The following is a 23,668-nucleotide window of genomic DNA, read 5'->3' on the forward strand; positions in this document are numbered from 1 at the left end:
GCCATAGTCCCCTTCATTAGAAATTGTTACTTTGTCAGAATGGACATATCTACCTGCTTGCCCTCCTGAATTTGTTGGGGTATCAGAGGAGGTGGTCTAATAGTTTGGGGAAAGAGCCTCAGCAAAGTCCGCCCATTAGGAAATTGGGTTACTGATCTGAAAATACCGCTCTGGCAAGGACCAAGTGGACAAGATTCCATCCATCATCTCTGGAGAGCCCAGCTCTAATTTTAAAGTATGCCCCTCCTTCTGGACTCACCCATTAGACAAAATAGTTTCTCCCTATCAGCACTAATACTTTTTTCATCATATTAAATTCCAAAATTAGAAGCACCTCTTAATCTTCTATATTCAAGGGTATACAAGCTGAGTCTATGCAACCTGTTCTCAGGAACTAAGCCTTTTCTCTTGGTATCATTCTGGTGAATCCACTTTGCATCCGCTCCAAGGTCAATAAAACCTGCCTGAAATGCAATGCCCAGAGCCAAACAGAGTATTCTAAATGGGGTCCAACTAGAGCTGTATGTAACTGTAACATAATTTCCATTCGCTTGTATCCCAGCCTCCTTGGGATAAAAGCCAGCATTCTATTAGCCTTTCAATCTATTTTTTATAGCTATCCACTAGCTTTCTTAACTTGGACCCCTATATCTCGCTGCTTCACCTCAGTTCCCTAATACTCACCATTTAGAAATACTCTGAATGATCTTTCCTGGATCCAAAGTGGAAGACCCACCACTTCCTCACATTCAACTGCATCTGCCACAGTTTTGCCCTCACTTAATCTATCAATATCCCTTTGCAACTTTTTCCATCTACATTATTTATTATGCCACGTAACCAGATGTACAAACATGGATGTACAGTTGATTTGATATATTCACAAGTGGTTGAAGTATTTTCAATCCAGAACACGTTTTAAAAAATTATTCATTCACGGGATGTGGGCTTTGCTGGCTGGGCCAGCATTTATTGCCCATCCCTAGCTGCCCTTGAGAAGGTGGTGATGAGCTGCCTTTTTGAACTGCTGCAGCCCATTTCCTGTGTGCATGTGTGTTTGTGTGTGTGTATATGTGTTTGGGGCAGGGGATACTTTAAGTGTTAATGTTTCTGGATTTGGGTCTGTAATTGGGGTTTTTTACTTTAGCGCATGCAAACACTTCCACTAGAGAAGCTAGTTGTATGACTTGAATTGAAGGAGGCATAGATAAACCTAAACACCTTTTGGACAGTATCTAAACTGATGTGTCAAAAGAGAAATGCTGATGGACTTTGAGGGCAAGTATCCCAGGGGGTTTAAGAGCTCACAATAACATGGGCTAGAAAGGTTTGAGTTGTGCTACAGTGTACAGTGTGTGAAACTTCCCACAGATATTGTTATAGAGAGGGTTTGAGAGAACTAATGCTGTCAAGTGATGCAATCACTTGAATCATTATTATTCTAAACCCTGTTCTACTTTTATTTGTAGAAATGAAAATTGGTAATTCTTTTTATTGTATCTGGGATTACTTTGGAATGAGAAAATTAAGCACTCGGGAAGATCCTGGAGAAATGCACATATCTAAGTTGATTATTAAATTACATATGAATATGTGGCTATCCTTGACAGATCAGTTAGATTTTTAAAAATCTAGTTTGTGTTCATTAAGATAAGGACTTATTGCTGGGGGGGTGGAACATTTTCCCTTTCACACATGCAGTGTCACCTTTAAACATTGCCAGGTTTGATTCAATGTCACCAGATATGGACTTAGGCTCCCGCTACTCTGGCTCAGTTGATTTCAGGACACCCTGACTATAATGGTGCAACATTTTCATATCTCTTCAAAAACAAGGGGTCACTCATTTAAGACAGAGATGAAGAGAAAATTTTTCTCTCAGAGGGTCTTTGAGTCTTCCTCAAAAGGCAGCAGAAGCAGAGCCTTTGAATATTTTTAAAGCAATTAAATTATTGATTAACAAGGGGGAGAAAGGCTATCGGGGGTAGGCAGGAATGTGGGGTTGAATTTACAATCAGATCAGCCATGATATTATTGAATGGTGGAGCAGGCTTAAAGGCCGAGTGGCCTACTCCTGCTCCTACTTCATATATTCTTAAGCGACATTCTTGCAGCCCATAAGTGAGATTGCCAATTTAGAAACTAATGCCAAGTAAGTTGCATTTATGCATTTTTAAAAATGTATTATTTCACAGGATGTGAGCATCGCCGGCTAGGCCAGCATTTATTGCCCATCGCTAACTGCCCTTGAAAAGATGGTGGTGAGGTGCCGTCTTGAACCATTACAGTCCTTGGTGCAGCCCGCAGTGCTGTTAGAAAGGGAAGATGAGAAGCTATAAAAGATCTGCTTACAATGTTGTCTAATCTTAGAAGAAATACAACCCAGATGGATAGTATAGAATTACCTAGAATATACAGCATAGCAAAAGATATTCGACCCAATTGGTCTATGCTGGTGCCCATGCTCCACATAAGTCAGCTCACAACTGATTTCACTTAATCTTAACAGAACAGATTTATCAATACTTTCTTTTTTCAGCAGATAGAGAAATGTAGAACCATAAACGCCTACTTTTCATATAATACAATGTCAGGCAGCCAGATGGACTCAGATGGTACTCTGATTGTGTTAATGCCACCATAGTCATCTGGATTCCAGCTCAGCTTGTAGTCATTCCACTCCTACAATATAAAAGGGTAATCATGTTACTACATGACAGTGTCATATAAGAATAGAGACAAAAAAATTTAAGCATGTTGAGTGTCATAAATTCATAATGGCAAATTAACATTGAAAATAACAAAATGACACGTTCAATACATCAGTTGATAGACATAGATACTGAAGTGCAGTGCATCAGCAGATAGAACTGTGTTTGTCATTTTTTTTTGTTAAAGACAATAATTCTGAGCTTGAAGACTAGTCTGATTTAGAGCCCAGTACATTCCACCACAGAATGACAAGGTACAAATCGGCATCTATAATTTTTCATCCAGCGTTAAGCTTACCCTTGATTAATGTGTTTGCATAAAATTCTTTTATGAGCGAATGTAATATAATTGCTAATCTTTATTACTTTAAATGGGCTTTGAGACCATAAAATAATGCAGAAGGGAATTATGTATGAATATGTTAACCATTTATGATTTCAAATGTGCCAGGAACAGCTGTGAAATAATGATCAAGCATTTCCCTGCAAAAATGGGAAAAGCTTTGGAGATATTAGTTCAGTTAAAACTATAGGTCTTTTGGTTGCAGTAGAGGCCTTCCACTTGCATTATGGATGTTGTGGTAGCTTTGATTCTTCATTATACATCCTTACTTTCTTTCACTCAATGGAAACATGTGGAGAACATTTAACATTAAATTCCAACATTGGTAACATCCATGACCAAGCAACCTGGAAGTAGAGGTGAAGAGGCAGGTAGTGCAACAGATTTAACAAAGACCGCCAAAGATCACCAGGTGAGTGGCTGCAGAGAAGGACTAATACTTCCAATGCTTCTTTGTGTTGAGAAAAGCAGCTTGAATATTTAATTTAACTGCTATTGACTGAACGTCTAAGAGAAGTTCCCATTTCTCCAGCCTAACAACAGGAATGAACTGTGTCACTGAATCATACCTGATTGCCCATTAGAGTCAGAATTAACATGAAGCCATGGAATGATCTCCTCACCTGCTTTAACCAAACATTCGTAGTCATCAACTGATTCTTTTCATCCTGTAAGAAGAGAAACACTGGTGGATGCAGCAGAAACCAGACACTGCTTTTCAAAAAAAAGCATGCAACTTGAGCAAAAGCTTTAAAATGAGTATTATTTCTTTTGACTTTGTTCCAAGACAATTTGTGTAATGCAATTTGGATGTGAAGAGTTAATCTAAAAAATAGGAGCAAGATATAGGGAGGTAGTTGCTGCTAGTTTGCGTTTCGATGAAAATCAGCCTAACCAGCATAAGAGATCAGGAAATTTCAAGTGCAAGTTATAACCAGTGTGAATTGAGTTTCTTTTGTGTTGGCTTTAAAAAATGTTGTGCCTAAAACCCTCTCTGTCCACAAAACTGGCCATGCCCCCAGGTCAAATCGAGTACTATGTTGAGATTTCGCCAATCACATTTGTTTGTGGTCCTTCATGGTGTGTCTTCAACTTGGCTGTTATTTTAGGTACAAATGCACATCAATGAAAGGTTTAACAAAATGGAGTAATGTAAAATAGCTGCTAGCTTGCCATCACTTATTTTTACACTGTCACACTAAGTCAAGGTCAGTTGCCAAAAATTATGAGACCTGATTATTTTAAATTCCAGGATGCAAGTGGTTGAGAGATTGGCCTAATCTCTGTTTCTTTAATCTGTTTGAAGGGAGTCTACAACATTACAGCACTGCGTTCGCACACTCATAGGGCAGAATTGTCCCCGTGTCGGGGGGGAAGTTGATGGGCGGGCATGTGTGGGCGCGCTTCCAATCAGCGCCCCCGATTGGAGGCGTGCCACCATTTTATGTGGGCGGGCCAATCAAGGCCTGCCCAGCATGACGCCCGCAGGGAAGCGCTATGCACTCCCTGTGCGGGCAGGGGGGAATGCCTAAAATCGAGAGTGCACTCTTTCGCGCATGCGCACGAAAAAGCGCACTCATCTCCCTGAGGCTAAGTGCTGCCTCAGGGAGATCATCTCTACTTTTAAAAATATTAAAAATAGAAAAAAAAATTCCCTTACATGTTCCCTCATGTGACAATGTCACATGAGTTGTGACATGTTCATAATTTCCAAGAAAGCTTTATTAAAATTTTTGCAACCCTACATGAAACCTCATCCTGCCTGTGGGCGCACAGCTGATTTTGCTGTGCCCCTGTCTTCCTGAAAATTTAAATGGGGCGCGGTGACATCGGGAGTTCTGCCTGACGTCACCGCGCGTCATTTTATGCATCAGCAAGCAGGCACCGCCCCCGCTCGCCAACGGTAATATCCTGCCCATAAAGCTTTTAATCAAAGGATCTTTAAAAGACAATTTTTGGAGTTCATGGCCAGGATATTTTGGATGGTGGGGTTTCCCAACCTGTCATCCGAAGAGTCAGCGAGGAACACATCCACTGGCGGGGGTGTGGAGGGTGGGGGGTAGGGGTGGGTGGTGGGGGGGTGGGGGGGTGCTGTGGTGTCCGAAGTTAAAAGGGGTCTTCTGATGGAGCCGCTTCCCCCTTCCCACCCGAGGCCTGAACCTGGTTATTTTTGGGCTTTTCTGTGCCCAGGAACATCTCCCACTAGCCTAAAAATTGAGACTGGGTAGGAAACGGCCTCTAAGTGGTCAATAATTGGCAACTTAAGGGCCTCAACTGGAGCAAGGGCAGAAGGCCCATCTGAGGTCTTGCCTGCCCCTGTGTAAAATTGCAGAGAGGTTGGGGTGGGCGGGAACCCAGCAGAAAGCTCATCCAAGGAATTGTATGCTCACCTCCTGCCTACAAAGCACCAGCGGGGGGAGCATAAAATTCAGGGCCAGATTTCTGAAAGAGTGTTTCCCTCTCCCATTCCTGAAAATGCTAATTCTTGCTTGGGTACAGTTACACAGGTGCCTCTGCTGACTTATCACACTGCCTACCCTTCACTTCAGACCACAGAATGGAGCATTTATTGTATGGGCTATATGCCAGCTCTTGTACACCTCTTTGTGTTGTATGCATTTACTGTCCCTTCTATTATTGTTCTGCTATGGCTCCTGCCATGTTCTGCTGTCGCTGCTGCTTCCTTCTCCAAATCTGCAGCAACTTCCACCCCAGTTCCTATGGCCTGTTGTCTTTCCAAAATCCTCACTTTTTTGAAGTGCATTTGGTGGATGAGCAACTGAACACAGAGGCCTCAGCTATACAGTAGAAATAATCTCAGGTTGGCATCCACAAAACTCTTCATTTACAGGCCTGAATTCTTCCAGGCCACTTTTCCAAGCCCATGACCTTCACCACCAAGAAGGACAAGGGAGTCAGGTACATGGCAACACTATCACCTCCAGGTTCCCTCCTAAATCCTGTTCTTCCTGAACGGGACATCGTCAGTGGGTCAAACAACCTGAAACTTTCAATCTAACAGCACTTTGACCACGTGAACTGGAATGGTTTAAGAAGGATCACAATCACCTACTCAAAGACATCTAGGGATGAGCAACAAATGCCAAATGAGCTAGAAGGTTCATATCCCAAAAGATTGTAACTAAAAAAAATTTGTACAAGACATCCTTGCTTTGTGTCACTGATGTCATGCTAAACTAGCACTGCACACACAAAAAGTTCCATTCCCCATTCAGTTAATGATTTTATATTGAGAGTAGAAACATGATTATACTCTTCATCATAAAATATTTAGATTATTGAAAAATACTGATACATTTATCAATGTCCTTGGAATTAAATGAGGTATGTGTTGCAAATATATACTTGTACAACTTTATCTCCTGACTAGATGGTAGTGTGGATTTGGCAGCATAGCTCAGGTCTGCTGAGATCATGCTGCATGTATATGTTTCCCGACCTAGTACCTGCTTTTTAACGGTGCCCTTATTTCTCATATCCTGTGGAATTATAGCTGCATTGCTGTATATGTCTTTTTTTGGATTGTTCGCAGCAAAGAAATGAGAGTCAGTGACCGTAATCATGCAATCACCAGATTGTTGTAAAAACCCTTCTGGTTTACTAATGTCCTTTAGGGAAGGAAATCTGCTGTTCTTACTCCATTACTGTGACTCCAGATCCATATCAATGTGGTTGACGCTTAATTGCCCTCTGAAATGGACCAGCAAGCCACTCAGTTGCATTCAAGAAGGAAAATCATCACCATCTTTTCAAGGGCAATTAAGGATGGAGAACAAATCTTGTGCCTCAAAAAAATCTATGCATGAGTTTGATTTTTCCAACTTTATTCTATCTCAGCTTGCAGAAAAAACTCCAAGCATCACATGAGCAGATGGGGAAGGGAGCACAAATGTTGTCTGAAAAAGTTCAGGCAACTGTATTGGGATCAATAAGGACAATACTGGTCAAAATATCTTTATAAGATATTTTATAAGATGTAAAATATTTTAATATACTTTCATTGATCAGGGTACATTATCAGGGACAACTGTTAAAGCTAGTCTGCAGTTGTATAATGCTAGCTACTGATGCCAGTTTTACAGGTGGGAATGCCTCTATCATTTCTGGTGATAAGGTTGGTGGGTAGGGCACTGATGTTTTACCAACTGGCAGTCTTTAAAGTGTGAAAAACATCATAGGTTAAGCCCACATAGCTACCAGTCCTCTTTATGTTAACTCCAGTGCATAACTTTGGCACACAGTGGCCAGTTGGTGGATCCCTCCAGTTTTGGTGAAGCCTGCCATCTCTGCTCTTTCCAAATGTTCCAAGTGTTAGAACCATAAGTCAGCGAACTCACTAATTGCCCGTTCCAGGGTGTAGTAGCTGGGCTGTTGCTGAGGCAAGAGGAGTGCTTGACGCAACATGCTGTGATGTGCCAGAGACCACGGTGCCACTGTATTCTGGACGCTTGCATCAGAAGAATCTACAAGGAGAGGAAAGGACAGACAGATAGAATGTACCCTCAAGGCATTGTCTTAAAGAGAGCTAAGAACTTAAGGCATTACAGTTACTTGCTAAGTGGAGCCCCAGGGGAAAAGGAAGACAAGAAGCACAGAAAAGGTTGCAGAAAAAGGATACTTGCTGGATGGTGTCACTAAACTCAGTCTTGATAATGTCTTCCAGCACTTTTTTCAGGAAGAAATTTCAAGTCATTTTGTCATGTAGTGAGATTCTTACTAGTTTCAGGCCCACTGACTCATGTGTTCTTCTACTGATAGCCCTTAAGCAGAAAAGTAAAGAGAATTAAGGAAACGCAAAACTGCACTTAAACCCTGTTTGACATATGTGTTCTGAAGAAAGGGTTAGCAAGTATGTGAAAGTGAGTCCACTTACCTTTGTACTTCACTGCATGTCTGAAAACCTCTTCCAATTTTTTACTTGGGTGCTCCAGATCTTCAAAACCTTGTTAAACTGCCGTGCCATCTCCTTATGTGTGGATTTAGCTTGCCACCTTTACAGGAGGATGGCTTTCTGCCCCACAAGGTAACCACCGTTCTTTGCTGCAATGGCTGCATTGTCATTGGAGCTATGCTTTCTGACAAGTATCATTGGCTCTGACAGAATTAGAATGCTGAGTTAACGTTTCGAGTCCATATGACTTTTCTTCAGTGCCACTCTGTTTCTCTCTCCACAGATGTTGACAGGCCTGCTGAGTTTTTCCAGCATTTTCTGTTTTTATTTCAGATTTCCAACATCTGCTATATTTTGCTTTTATATTAGAATAAAAATATTCCCCATTTAAAGGCCAACATTATCCCTTAAAATGGCTGGATTTAGTTACTGGCAATTAGTTATCAGGAGGTTTTGTGCTGCAGTGGGTAGCATCCCTATCTCTGAACCAGAGCCTCTGGGTTCAAGTCCCACCCCAGGACTTGATTTGCAAGGACAGTATGTCTATAACACAGCCAAACAGGTTGAGTATCTTCCAACACACACCAATGATAAGAGCAGGAGAGGTTCCTGATCATCCATGTGATGGAAAGAACATTGGAACCTCTGCTGTCATTATCCATTTTAAAAAATTCATTCATGGGATGTGGTCTTCGCTGGCTGGGCCAGCATTTATTGACTGTTCCTAGTTACCTTTGAGAAGGTGTTGGTGATCTGCCTTCTTGATCATCTGCAGACCACTGCTCCAGACCACAACATGCATATAAAAATGTATATTGCTACAGCAATTCAGGCTTGTTGAGCGAACTGTAACACACCACTATGTTGTAGGCTACCATGTTGTAGGCCTGACTTTCTGTGCATTTTGTACATGTGTAGGAAGGCTGGACAAATGAAAATTTCAAATAATTGACACAGCCCACACTCTAACATGAATATACCTGCATCACGAGTGTACACAACCCTAGTTGCCCCTGGATTGCAAAATTGAGGCTAGTGTATATGACCTGCAATATACAAGTTACATTCTGTAATAAAGGATGCAATTATTTATGTTGATAGTCATGCATTAATGTATAGATTTCAGTTAATGTTGATCATGTTGCAAAATTGGAATCATTACATTCACAGCCCATAATTTGCCAATTAAAGTCAACAAAATGAAAGCACTTGTTTAAAAAAAACTTTGACTTTCAGTTAAAATGAGATTACATCACTTTCTGAAAATACCATCTCATTGATTCACTCACCACATCCACCAGCTGGGAGATTTCAAGTCCAAACTTCACTTTTATTGTATCGTTGGAGTTTCTAACTGGCCTCACCCATTTCTGGTATCCTTGAAACAAGTTTTTTAGCAGGATGTCCTCTATCTCAGCAAGCAACTTAATTGTTCTGGCAGCTGGAACAATGTAAAAATTGTAAAAATGAGACCTTCTGCAGAAAAGAAAATTGACCAACCAATGTGACTGTTGCCCTATGGAATCGCTCATGTTCCTCAAACAAAGGTCTGTTAAAAGAGGATGGCTGGTGGTTTTGCTGCATGTCGGTCCCCTTTACCCTGACCTTTGGGTTTCTCGGGATAGAGTGGAGCAGAGCTAAAAATGTCCAAGCATAGCAGCGCCCTCGGAATAGGTATTGTTGAAGCTATTGTCGAGACAATAGTGTGTAAGGTAACCATTTCAATCCTCTCCAGCTTCCTGACCCCCCAAAGATGATCTGGCTTTGCGATATTTTGATCATCACTTTCGGAACAAAACTACTTTCCCTTACATGCCCCTGGTTCTAACCAATGAAAAAGAAAATTTGGCAGCTTGTATGACATGCTACAAATTTGCTATTGTCTGTTTTGCATTACTGAACAAGATGGATTTCAGCCATGCCTGTGCTGCAATAGAAGACAGATGTTGGTGGTAATTCTTTCTTCCACCATTACTTCTAAAAGTAACTTCTAGTTTTAATATCACTTAGATGTCAATATATTATTTCTCAAAATGTCTTCTTGTCTTGCAAGTTGTCTGAGAAATTAGGACAACTTCTGAAATTCTATGTTAAAGTTTAAAAGATTCCCATAAAGTCTAAAACTAAAATTTAAAATGCAAAAAGATGATTTATGATTCATTCTTCTCCCTTAAAATTTATTCTAATATACACCTAACGGTTGGGAAAAAATGCATGATTCAAGGTTAGGACTATTTTTATAAAAACAACATAGGTAATTTTATTAAGCTTTACTCCCAGACAGCAAGACTACTTGCTGGCAGAAGTATCTGTTAAAATTACCATTTACATTTCTGAAATAAGACCAGAGCTGGATATGTTAAGATTAAACCAAAGTTGAAGTAATTTCTCATAGAACCAAACAAAACAATAGGAAGTCATTCTTTGAAAATGTGATCCAATTAATCCCCTGTCCTCTCTTTTACCCTATGGTCCTGCAATTATTTTTCCTTTCCAAGTTGTTATCCAAGTCCCTTTAGAACAACACTATTGCATCTATTTCCACCACCTGCATAATATAATTTTCTTTATATTTCCCTCTGTTTCTTTCCATAAATAAAATTGTGAAAGAACATATCTGCCTGGTTTCATATTTTCTCACCACTAAGGCTGGCACTTTATTTGGGAGAATGATCAATGATGGATAAAGTGACATGATCGCATGGACTAATGATATAATGGCTTTTTAAAACTTGGGCCAAATTATGACTCGTTCACATTGTTTGAACAATTCCAAATCAGTGCAAATGCAGTCAATCCACAACATTAGATGGTGTCATTCAGTCTGGGCCTGCATTGATTGAAAAGTAAACAAACTTAACTCATACAATACAAAGTGCTGGAAAAACTCAACAGGTCTGGCAGCATCCGTGGAGAGAAAGACAGAGTTAATGGGTAGAATTTTGCCCTCTGTTGGTGTGCAGGCCCCACCGGTTCGGCGGCAAGCAGACAGCCGACCCCTGCCACCAAAATGAGGCCCGCCATCATTTTGAGTGGGCGGGCCAATTAGGGCCCACCCAGCAACCTGCCTGACAGGAAGCGCTATGTGAAAGAGTGCACTGCTCCCTGAGGCAAAGTGCTGTCTCAGGGAGATTCATGAGAAGTAAGTAAAGTCTAAAAATAGAAAAATATTAAAATTATTAACATGTCTCCCTCATTTGACAATGTCACACGAGATGGGACATGTTAATAATAAACACTTAAAATTTATTACATTTTAAAAAGACAGACATGAAACTTCATCCTGGGCTCCAGGAGTGGGCTCCTAGCCTGCTCACCAGCCTTAAGCTTGGACGGGCAAGTCTATAATTATCTTAATTATCCTGTCAATGGCCTCAATTGGCCATTGACAGGTCGGTGGGCGGACAGCTGATTTCGCTGTCCGCCCACCCTCCTAAAAATTTAAAGGGACCGGGATGACATCAGGGATTCCTCCAGGCATCATCCCGCGTCCTTTTCCCCTTGGCTAGCAGGCCCCACTCCCAAATCGGCCAGGGGAAAATCCTGGCCAGTGTCTCGAGTCCGTATGGTCTGTATTTCTCTCCACAGCTGCTGTCAGGCCTGCTGAGTTCTTCCAGCACTTTTTGTTTTTGTTTCAGATTTCCAGCATCCGCAGTATTTTGACCTTAAACTTAAATCATTATTGGTTTAAACTGGACTTTATATAGTAGAAGAAATGCTAGTATAGCTTTTTCAGGTACAATGTTGTCAGAGGTTCTTACATTTGAAGACTGGCATAATTAGCAGTATTGTAACCCTTGGACATTTGGCCCCATTGATATTTAATATATTTTATCATTGCAATCCATTGTAGAGAATAGTGGCACAGTGGTTATGTTTCTTGGGGAATTAAAAATGCAATTTTTTGATAACAAATCTAATTTTGGAATAAAAAGCTGATATCAGTAATGGTGGCCATGTGACTACTGGGTTGCTGTGAAATTGCATTTGCTTCACCAATGTCCTTTAAGAAAATAAATCTGCCATCTCTTACCTGGTCTGGCCCATATGCGACTTCAGACTCACAGCATTACTGGCCTGTAACTTCTGAGCTCCCCAGTGTCGGATTTTGGGGGGGTACCCCAAAGATGCGCTGTGGAATCTTTCTGGGAAGTTCCCAGGTAAGGGTTTGCATGGCAATTGCCCACAAGTGCACACATCCCCTGGACAATTGTGCTGGGAACCATTCAAAAATGAGGTTTAAATCATAAACATAGGATGATTCCGCCAGGGTTTTAACAATAGTCACTCAGAAAAGGTTAGAAGAATTAAGACCTCTTCTAACTTCTGAGTAACTATTGTACAGACCCAGACCGACCCCATGGGACTACCCCACACTCCATAACCTTCCTCCTTTCACGGGAGTCCCTCCACCTCCCCGGCCCCCCTCCTTATCCCCATCCACCCATGCCCCTTGACCACAGATCCCCGACCAGACCTCTGACTCCCACCCGCCCTCCCCAGATATTGGACACCCGCCCAAATCTGCCCCAAACTTCGGACCCTCCACAGCCACCCCCCCGGATCTCCAACACCCGTCCAAGACCTCCCCCGGTCCTCTGACCTCTGCCCCCTCATGACACTGCCCCGGACCTCGGACCCCACCCCTGCCACACGAAGCTCCCTGGGCCACCAACACCCCTGGACCTCTGACTCCCACCCAGCCCCCTGGACTCTGGACCCCACCCCCTGGGCCTCAGACAACCCTCACCTAACAACACCCACAGACCTCTGGCTGCCCCCCACCCTCCCCGCCACTCCGACCGACCTGCACCCCCGATCTCGGAAGTGTCAACGTAATTTTCAAGACCAGGTAAATGGTTTTTCGTTGCTTCCAATTCCTGCAGGCCAGCACTTTCCTAGTCAGAGGTTATGGCCCTTAACTGTCCTCTGCAAGTCATTGAATTAAAGGCACTTAGGGTTAGGCAATAAATGCTGACCTTGCCAACAATGTTCCCATCCCATGAATGAATAAGAAGATTAATATAAGCAGAATACCTGCCTAGGCAAATAAACAATGGACAAGTGAAAGATAATTTAAATCTATTCAGTTCCGTGATCGTATTGTTCCTTGAGTGTTGTGTCCAGTTTTGGCCATTGCAGCCCAAGTAAGAGATTCAAATCCTGGAAGCTTTGTAGGGACGAATAACATTGTTGAGCACTTAATTGAGAAAGATTGAAGAAAGCTGTGCTTTTTAACATTTAAAAAAAGACATTTAAAAGTGAATCCATACAGCCAAAGAAAATAGCATGTAATATGGAAAAGGTAAATCAGGCACACTACCTAAAGTTGAACCATGATCAACAGATTCAAACTGGCAAAAAGGCAACTTTAAATCAAAATGTTCCTCATATGAATCATGAAGAACAAATGGAACGGATGCTCAGAGAGGACAAAAGAGATAAAAATCACATGTTTATGAAATAGTTGAACACTGTGATGAAGAACGCAAAGAAATTAAGAGCTGAAGCCTAGACAACTTTTAGATCTCTTTCAATTTCATCCTTAGCTATTTCATCACTATTCTTAACACATAAGAAGTTGCCTTAATTTAGGGGATTGTTTTTGGTGAAAGTGTAAACGAGAGCTAAAGGGATGTCATGCTAATGAGACATGCCTGTTTGAAAGTTTGGTTTTAGCATGTAATGTTGATCCTATTTGCTGACTATTAGGTTTTGAATTTGCCCGGACATACTAAACTAGACACCTGCAGGTTTAGAACTCATTTCCAGGTTAGAATCAGTTTTCGTGGAGCAGCCTATGTGGGCTCCTTGCACCTATTTGCACTGAGGGCAGTATGTTGGTGGACACACAGCAGCACATTTTGAGATGGTTCAGTGTTTGGTTGAGAGTGCACATGGGTTCTCAGATGAGGCACTGGAGGTTCTGCTGGAAGAAGTCCGGAGAATGAGGGAAGTCCTGTACTCATGGGGAAGGGGGGTTGGGAAGCTGTTCACCTTACCCTCTTGTCCCACTGTCCCTCTCCCCTCCAGCGGCTGGTGCAGATCTGCCTGGCCTCATGCTCTCCTCCCATTCCTGCTGCAGACAAAGGGGTGATGCCCATGACCTGTTTTCTGGTGACTCCTGGAAGGAGTGTAAAATGTAGAGTAGCACAGCACTCACTCTTTTTAGTTGAAGTCTTCAGAGAATTTGCAGAATAAGTGTCAGCGAAGTCGCGACAAAGTGTCTCAGAAAGCCTCATTCTGTGTTTCACAAGTTATCTTCAAATCTCCAGCAGCAAATGAACAGTAAAAGGTGATAAACCTTTAATAGTGCTCAAAATCTGCTACAATGACTTGTTTACTTTCCATGGGCGCAGTTAGGAGAGGGTGTTAGGTTAAGCATCAGCTACAAAGATACTGTGCTGCCTCCTTAATAAGCACTAGCAGACAATCAACTGCTTAATGATTCTTTGACAGCCATTCCTCATGCAAGCTTCAACTCCTTTACAAGATGGCATCTTGTGCAAAATATAGGCTAAATTAGCATTTTAACATGAGGTTCTTAAATTCCTAAAAGCCCTTGGGGAAAATTATTCCACAGCATTTTTATTTGATTTCTAAGAAACCTTTCAAATTGCTTCACAAACTGTTAATTGGACCCAACTGTCTAATGGGGGAAATGCATCTAATAATGGTTGGGAGGGGGTGGTGGAAGGAAGCTGAGGGAGAGTTTTGTGGAATGGCTAATGAATTAATCATGGATTGAGAATGGAATGAGGATTGAGGAGAGGAGAGAAGAGGTGAAGACTTAACAGTTATACGGATAATCAGTCTCTGAGGTGTGAAAATCTGTATGTTCCTTCCAATGAATGTTAAAAGGAGGCTGTTGAAGGAAAGGGAAGTGAGATAGTTTATTATAAAGATGAGGTCACTACTTCATCATAATCTTGAGTATTGTGGGGATTTGGGCATGGAGGTATAGGTATGATATTGCTTGAACTTTGTCGAAGGGCTATTGAAAATCTACGTAGACAGTCGAAGTACACTGCACTGTAAGGCTTTCCAATGCTTACCTGAGATGCCAATAGGATTCACAACCAGGGATTTCCTCATTCGGAGGCTGTGTTGGATATCATTTGTTAGAATGTTAACAGAGTTAGTCATCATTTACTCACAATGATGAATTTCATAATATTACCTGATTTTGATGCAAAATTAAGGGAAATATAATTGATCTGACTTTGGTCTATCACCTTTTTTCAAAAGTTAGTATTAACTACTAGTATTGTATTATTTATAAGTACTAGCTAACCTATCTTGCAGATTTATAGTCACTCTTTGCTGCCTACAATTTTGAGTATATTTATCTCAGAGTTTCAATAAAAATAATGCTCATAAAAGAAGCAAAAAGGAAGTAACGCTGATCACAGGTCGTGATAGGCTGATGACATGAATACAGAGACTATTAAATGACTGACAAATGTGTACAATAGGGAAATCATGGACAAAAACAGAATTACCTGGAAAAACTCAGCAGGTCAGGCAGCATCGGCGGAGAAGAAAAGAGTTGACGTTTTGAGTCCTCATGACCCTTCAACAGAACTAGGTGAATCCAAGGAAGGGGTGAAATATAAGCTGGTTTAATATGTGTGTGTGTGTGTGTGTCAGGGGGCGGGGGGGTTGGGGGGGTGTTTGGGTGGGGGGAGAGAAGTGAAGGGGGGTGGTGTGGTTGTAGGGACAAACAAGCAGTGATAGAAGCAGATCATCAAAAGATGTCATAGACAACAGAACAAAAGAACACATAGGTGTTGAAGTTGGTGATATTATCTAAACAAATGCGCTAATTAAGAATGGATGGTAGGGCACTCAAGGTATAGTTCTAGTGGGGGTGGGGGGAGCATAAAAGATTTAAAAATATTTAAAAATAATGGAAATAGGTAAGAAAAGAAAAATCTATATAATTTATTGGAAAAAACAGAAGGAAGGGGGAAGAAACAGAAAGGGGGTGGGGAAGGAGGAGGGAGGTCAAGACCTACCTAAAGTTGTTGAATTCAATATTCAGTCCGGAAGGCTGTAAAGTGCCTAGTCGGAAGATGAGGTGTTGTTCCTCCAGTTTGCGTTGGGCTTCACTGGAACAATGCAGCAAGCCAAGGACAGACATGTGGCCAAGAGAGCAGGGTGGAGTGTTGAAATGGCAAGCGACAGGGAGGTTTGGGTCATTCTTGCGGACAGACCGCAGGTGTTCTGCAAAGCAGTCGCCCAGTTTACGTTTGGTCTCTCCAATGTAGAGGAGACCACATTGGGAGCAACAAATGCAGTAGACTAAGTTGGGGGAAATGCAAGTGAAATGCTGCTTCACCTTCCCCCAACTTAGTCTACTGCAGTTGTTGCTCCCAATGTGGTCTCCTCTACATTGGAGAGACCAAACGTAAACTGGGCGACCGCTTTGCAGAACACCTGCGGTCTGTCCGCAAGAATGACCCAAACCTCCCTGTCGCTTGCCATTTTAACACTCCACCCTGCTCTCTTGGCCACATGTCTGTCCTTGGCTTGCTGCATTGTTCCAGTGAAGCCCATCGCAAACTGGAGGAACAACACCTCATCTTCCAACTAGGCACTTTACAGCCTTCCAGACTGAATATTGAATTCAACAACTTTAGGTCTTGACCTCCCTCCTCCATCCCCACCCCCTTTCTGTTTCTTCCCCCTTCCTTTTGTTTTTTCCAATAAATTATATAGATTTTTCTTTTCCCACCTATTTCCATTATTTTTAAATATTTTTAAATCTTTTATGCTCCCCCCACCCCCACTAGAGCTATACCTTGAGTGCCCTACCATCCATTCTTAATTAGCACATTCGTTTAGATAATATCACCAACTTCAACACCTATGTGTTCTTTTGTTCTGTTGTCTGTGACATCTTTTGATGATCTGCTTTATCACTGCTTGTTTGTCCCTACAACCTCACCACCCCCTCCACTTCTCTCCCCCACCCAAACACCACCCCCCCACCCCCCACCCCCCCACACACACCTTAAACCAGCTTATATTTCACCCCTTCCTTGGTTTCACCTAGTTCTGTTGAAGGGTCATGAGGACTCAAAACGTCAACTCTTTTCTTCTCCACCGATGCTGCCAGAGCTACTGAGTTTTTCCAGGTAATTCTGTTTTTGTTTTGGATTTCCAGCATCCGCAGTTTTTTTGTTTTTATCTCAGGGAAATCATGGCACAGGTTTAAAGTAGAATTATCAGGGAGTTAAATTCTTTGGCTAATACGTTTGAAGTTAACTCATTAAGCGTTTGTAGGCAATAATCTCTGATGGCAGCATAAATTACCCAGAAAACATGGCAATAATTTGCAAGTGGCATTTGAACCATAAGGCATGTTTAAGTCATTCAGTGTATTTTTAAATAATATATATTGAGTTAATGAAGTTACGTTTTTTGGCCAATGGCAGTTATTATGATGGACATCAATAGGAAGGCTGCTGTATGCTTATGATACATGTGGTGTTCCTCATCATTGATGTAGATATGGTAGTGAGGATTACTGTTTATGAGATTTCAAGAAGAAATAGAAACCTTGTGACACCTTATGATTTGTTTAATTGCAATCTACATAAAGCATTTACTTTTACCCTTGATATCAGTTAACCTTTCTGATGAGCTAGCAACCATTACCTTTTAATTATTTACTATGCAGTGTTAGTTCATTTAGTTTTTTAGTTGTATTTGAATATAATCTAATTTGAATAACACAGAGTGATTGTGTTGAAATTCTTCAAGTTACAATGATTCGATATATTTCAAAACTGAAAGGTAAGAAAGTAGAATCAAAATAGAATTATCACTGAAGTCTTTTCTTAGAAGAAAACACCCCCATTTCTCTGAAAATTCTCACTTTTGCTGACCATTATTAATCAGAGACTTTGAAGTTCATAATTCTGGTACAACTATGATTGCCTGTTGTAAAAGCAGTGCCAAGAACTGTTGCCAATAAATTAAAGAGTTAAAGGATTTGAATTTGCTCTGTTACAAATGAGTTTAGTGTTCCACTAATAAAATACTAACTTTATTTAAGCTGACTATGTTGCAATCATGTCTACACTTCAAAAGTACTTAATTGGCTGTAAAGCATTTTGGACATTATATGGCCATGAAAAGTGTCATGTAATTGCAAGTTCTTTTTTTATTTTTCTCATCCGATGTGTTCAATTCAAATCTCAAATTAGGTTACAGCAGAGACAATTATATTTTATCACCTGAATTCAAGTCAAGCAGCATAAATTATCATTATTATGGGGTAATGCCTAAATCCACTATCACAGAAATAGTTGAGACAAATACATTTAAGTAAAAGCTGGATAGGTACACAATGGAGAAAACAAATAGAAGGTTATGTTGATAGGTTAGATGATGTAGGGTGGGAGGTATGCTCATATGGAGCATAAAAATACTGGCATAAACCAGTTAGGCCAAATGGCCTGTCCCTGTACTCTACATTCTATAGACAATACTTCTAAGCAAGAAAGGAGTTATTCCAATTTCAAAACAACAGAATAATCCCCAAATATTGATTAACCATTTTTTTGAAAATGTTATGCCAAATTTCATGTGTTATATATCAAATATAATCAACTGTTATGAATCTGGATACTTTAATCTATCTACCACTGACTTTGGTAGGGATAATGCAGTCAGCCACTGCAAAATATTGAAACAATTAAACCAAGGATTAACAAATAATATATTCGCTATCAATGGGGGAATAACGCAAGATGGAACAAGGTTTAGCTATTTGGTGAAGGTAAAAAATGAGGAAGAATGCTGCCATATCTGTGTACCATTGGTAGATCGTTAAGAACAAGGCTTCAGTCCATTCTACAAGCTAAGGGAGTCATAGAAGTGCAGAAAGTCCGAAGAGAAAATTGGAAAATAGGAAATAATTTTTGAAACCATTTTGGTCAGCTTTTCATCATAAGTACATATATTTTACATAGACCTGGACTTCTGCACATTTCTCAAATTAATGTATAACTACAATAACTATGATATAAATTTGTTACAAGCATTAACTGAAGACAGGCAAATAAATCGTATCTTACCTGGTCATACGGTATTAAAAAATTAAATTGACAACGTGTTAAATTAATTTAGTTGCTTTTATCATGAATATTCCAAGTTTTAATTATCAGACCTACATATAAAATTCCATTTGTTCTTAACTAGATACTTTAAATGTTTACTCTGCAATGTTAGTTTATTTAGTATGTCGGGTTTTTTGAATATCGTCTAATTTGAGTAACACAGAGTGGTTGCATTGAAATTTTTCAAGTTACAATGATTTAATATATTTTAAAACTGCAAAGTAGGAAAGTAGACTAGGAATAGAGTTAGACATTGCAACATTATTTTATTTCAGTTACTGTTGCTAACTGGAAATAAAGGATTTATATTCCATCAGTTACCACTCATGATTGGAGATATTTAATTGTACTGGATATTTCCAGAATACTATAGCACTATCCTTCCAGCATGTACACCAAATTCACCATTCTGTAGTTTTTATGGGATGACTGAATAGTAGAAACATATGAAGCAAGTCGTTATTCTTGGCGAACATGGCTCTTACATCATCAGATTACGATGCAGCCAGATGGTGGAGCACGGAAACAATTTTTCTCCTCAGCCTGTGTGCTCTTGCATAGTTTAATTTTATAATCCGATTTCTTTTTTTAAAAAAAGCCAGTTCTTTCTCGTTTGCAATCACCCTTTGCCTTAATCCAAGTGCCGCCTTTCCTTCACCTGGGACGAGCATTTCCTTTACTTCACTTTAGGACGTCCTTTACTCCCGCCTATCTTGGAAATTTCTGGTCTTCTCAGGGGGCAACCTCGCTTGACATTAACTCCACAATTCTGAGGCATGTAATGTAAATATTAATCTCACCCGCGGCAGTAAAAAGCTTGGGAGGGGATTAACTGGACACAGAAGTAACGATACACAATTACAGTCTGCCTGTGAAGGCGGCGAAGCGATTGGGAGTATGTGAGCCAGGTAAATATTTCCCAAACAAGCTTTGACAGAATTCTCCATCTTTCAGAGTTGATTTCTGCTCAGACACCGAGTTCTGCGAGACAAGTCTGTCTCATATACTGTAAATGTCTACATACCTTCTATCCAAGTCTAATTCATTTCAGCTCGTCCTTTAATTATTAACCGGGGGCGCTTAAAAGGACCGGGAGTCTTGTTTAGAACATTCTATTTTTTCATCTAATTTGTTTTCAAGATGCAGATTCCGGTCTGGACACTTGAACAACAGAGAGATGGGATCTTACCTGTGGTGCCAGGCAGGGACAGAACACACATAATCAGGGCTAGTGGCAGCTGCATGTCACCTCTTGAAAGGCTGCGACTCCAAACTCTCAGCCTTGAGATACAATCATTGAATCTTTCCTCAGACAGAGACTGGAGCCAACTTCGCTGAACCCCATGTAGGTAAGGAGATAGAGCAGAGCATGCGATACAAATGTGTCGACAAACATCCCATGGAGGTTACATCCAGGCTAGATCGCGTTGGAGTGCTGGGGCTATACGGTTGGTCTTTTAAAAAAGAGAATCTTCCAGTCTCCGAGAGAGAGAGAGAGAGAGAGAAAATTGCACTTCATCGATTTCCCTCGGCCTGCAGCCACGCTGGACGACAAGAGCAACACCCTGGGTCCTAATTGCCGTCGTGTTCTGTTCATGGGAATCTAACCGTAAACTTGGCGGAATTATTCATGAGCTGCTTCCCCCGTTCAGATGGTGGATAGCATCATTCATTAACACAGCTCGAAATTAGTCAACAATTTCACTTGAATTATCAATATAAATAATCAGACCCCATTAACACGTTAATATAATGCATTACTTAATGCTGTAAAATTGAACACTGCCTGTATATGTATATATGTTTGTGTGTGTGTGCGTCTGTGTGTAGGAGAGGTATTACAATAATTAATAATGATTCATTTTACAGAATAGTGTCGATTGAAATTGGTACCGTGCAGTAGCGACTGCGTAAAGCAAAAACAGAAACAATGGTGAGAAAACAGCCAGGCCAAGTGAGACATGTGTCTGTGGAGCGAACCGACGTTGCTCCAGTTACAGGCCTTTCATCAGAACCGGAAACATTACTGACCGACAGCATTGAAAAAAGAATAGAGTACTGGGGGGAAAGAACACACACACACAAACACACACACGTGCAGAGGAAGCAGGTTGACTTGTAATGTGCTTAAATGGAAAACCGCAAAGGGTAAATGGCTGAAATTGTTAGGGCGTGGGGCAATGGAGGGGCATTTAAAGATCTGACGAGCAAAGAGATTGGAATGAGGCAGGTAGAAATTACAACATGAGGTGGGCAGGGAAATCTGGCAAAGATAAACGGGCTCCAGTGTCACAGGAACTTAACTGAAACAAGAATGCGAATGTGCACATTCACACCAGCATGTTATAAATATGCAATATCTTTATACAATGGAATTGTACAGAAATTACAGCACAGAAACGGACCATTCGGTCTGTGCTGGTACCTGTGCTCCACAAGATGTTTCATCACATTACTGACTTCATCTCACCCTATCAACATGTCCTTCTATTCCTTTCTCCCGCACGTATTTATCTAGCTTCCCCTTATGGATGTTGGCGTTAAGCGCTCTATCTGGCCTGCTAAAAGTTAAATTCGTTCATGCTCTACTTGGCACGGCGATTAATTCAGCTACCAGCGGTGGTTGGCATTCAATGACCGCTGTTACCTCTGCAAGACACATGAGACCTGATGACCTCACCCACTTGAAATCTGAACCTTAGTACCACTGCAATTCAGCACCGTGGACAGCGGGCGAGTTAGGCTGCCGTCCATTGACTGTCTCCGAGTTTGACCTCGGCAGACGAGATCAGTGAACCATTTGTACTGTATAATAATCCAAATTGAAAGGCTAAAGCGCTCTGTTGAAGGCTAGATTATAGACATGAAAGAGTTCAGATCTAATCCCCAACAAAGGCATATCTCATCGGGCTAGAGTTCGTTTCCCGCGTTTTCTACTATGTTGGGAGACCTGGGGCCGGGTCTGTAACGACATCTCTGACTTGTACACCCAGCAGCCCCCCCCACCCCCCTCCACCCACACTCCTTGATTACAACCCTTGCAGATTTAACAACAACCATTTTGACTGCAAAATTATTGAGATTTTTTAAAAAAAAAACCTTTTTCTTCTGGTGCTCGGTGCCAAAGGCGCACACATATCCCAATTCTGGGATTGCCAGAATATCCCTTAACCTGTGTTGTATATTTTCAGGTGCGGTTGACTCAAAAAATAGAGTAGCTACACAGTAAGAGCAAACAATGCTAACGATTCAAGGAGGTTTTTAAATGCGCCCCGACCCCACCCCACCCGGGATCTGAAGACTTTTTTGACCCGAATGCCCTCAACTAAACACGATTATGTCAATCTGAAATTAGCCCTGCATTTTAATTGGAGATCCTATTGAATATAACGACCTTTCATTACAGTATTACAAAAGAATCACATTTTAGAATTCGAAATCAGAGTCCAGCATGCAGTGATGGCACCCTCAACTAGAAAGCCAAAACGAATTTCTTACGTCAGAACCCAGAGTTTAGATAAAAGCTTACAGTGTTGCAAAAGAATAATAATAAGGCTCCACAAGGGGCGGAGAGAGAACTCGGAATCCAATTCTCGACTTTTGACAAGCTACCTCACGGGGAATCTTTCACTCCTGCCAAGCATGGTTTCTATCAGAAAGTGTAACCTTCGTTCAAATCTCTGAATTTAACACGTTTAGCAAGTCCAGGACGCTCATTCAGAACCGTGCACTATTAGGGCTAACGCTTTATAAAAGAAAAAAAATCTTGATGCGCCCACGTTTTTGATAGATTAACGAGCAGAGGCACGAATCTCTGAGATGTGAGCGTTATATCTCCACCAGTGCCCTTGCACAATTAGACCTGACTGAGATCTATACCCTCTGCATTCGGTTTCTGTCGTAAAATCTTAGCACCTTAGATTTCAAATAGGATTCGCTACATATTAATTCTATTAAAGTCCTCAATTAACAAAGGAAAGCCTTATTCATATTGCAAAACTTAATTACAAATTGCCGGGATGAGAATACTATTGGCCTGCACAAAATAATTGAAAATTACTTGATTGCCATCTTTTGCTTAATTCTTGTATTTCTGTAGATAACCAATTTAATTGTATGTCACAGCATTCTATTTACATTGAGGCCTCTGGGTTAATACACAATACGGTACTATGATTAATATATCACGTTTCTAACAGATGGCTCTGCAGTCTTGTAAAATGTGTGCATTTTAATAGGCTTTGCTGCCATAATGTTACACTTGATTTAGATTTACAACCTGCATTTTATAATAGTGTCCTGCAGCACTATAAATTAACCGTGAATTATTATTGGCACAACTAATAGAGTTCAAAAATATTAAAAAAACTATGTTTTTCAAACATGACATTCTAGTCAGGAATCCAGCATTAGTGCACATTCCTAACATTGCCGCTCTGCATTTCTAGCAAACAGCATTACATGTTTATTGATTTGGAGTTTAAGCTGACGAAGTTCCACAAATTTCAGGCTATGAACAAAAGAACAATCCAGAGCAATGAGTTAATGCCCATTTGAATTAACGTCCCCCATC

General features: G+C 40.9%; 1 protein-coding gene across 2 annotated transcripts in view; it reads right to left on the reverse strand.

Moving 5' to 3' along the window:
* Positions 1 to 20,347, reverse strand: part of LOC121277091 (neuronal acetylcholine receptor subunit beta-3-like) — a 41,892-nt gene extending 21,545 nt beyond the window's left edge. Inside the window, exons 1-4 of one of the 2 annotated variants that reach the window (XM_041186081.1) lie at positions 20,285 to 20,347; positions 9,256 to 9,407; positions 3,678 to 3,722; positions 2,573 to 2,682 (exon numbers count right to left, since the gene is read on the reverse strand). In XM_041186081.1, the coding sequence (XP_041042015.1) occupies positions 2,573 to 2,682; positions 3,678 to 3,722; positions 9,256 to 9,407; positions 20,285 to 20,339 (362 nt within the window). In that variant the 5' untranslated portion in view covers positions 20,340 to 20,347. Of the gene's footprint in view, positions 1 to 2,572; positions 2,683 to 3,677; positions 3,723 to 7,412; positions 7,466 to 9,255; positions 9,408 to 20,284 lie in introns of those variants that run through there. The other variant, XM_041186082.1, reaches the window with a different exon arrangement.
* Positions 20,348 to 23,668: the final 3,321 nt, after the last annotated feature.

Source organism: Carcharodon carcharias, chromosome 4 (genome assembly GCF_017639515.1).
Source record: "Carcharodon carcharias isolate sCarCar2 chromosome 4, sCarCar2.pri, whole genome shotgun sequence".
In the NCBI taxonomy this organism is placed as follows: Eukaryota; Metazoa; Chordata; class Chondrichthyes; order Lamniformes; family Lamnidae; genus Carcharodon; species Carcharodon carcharias.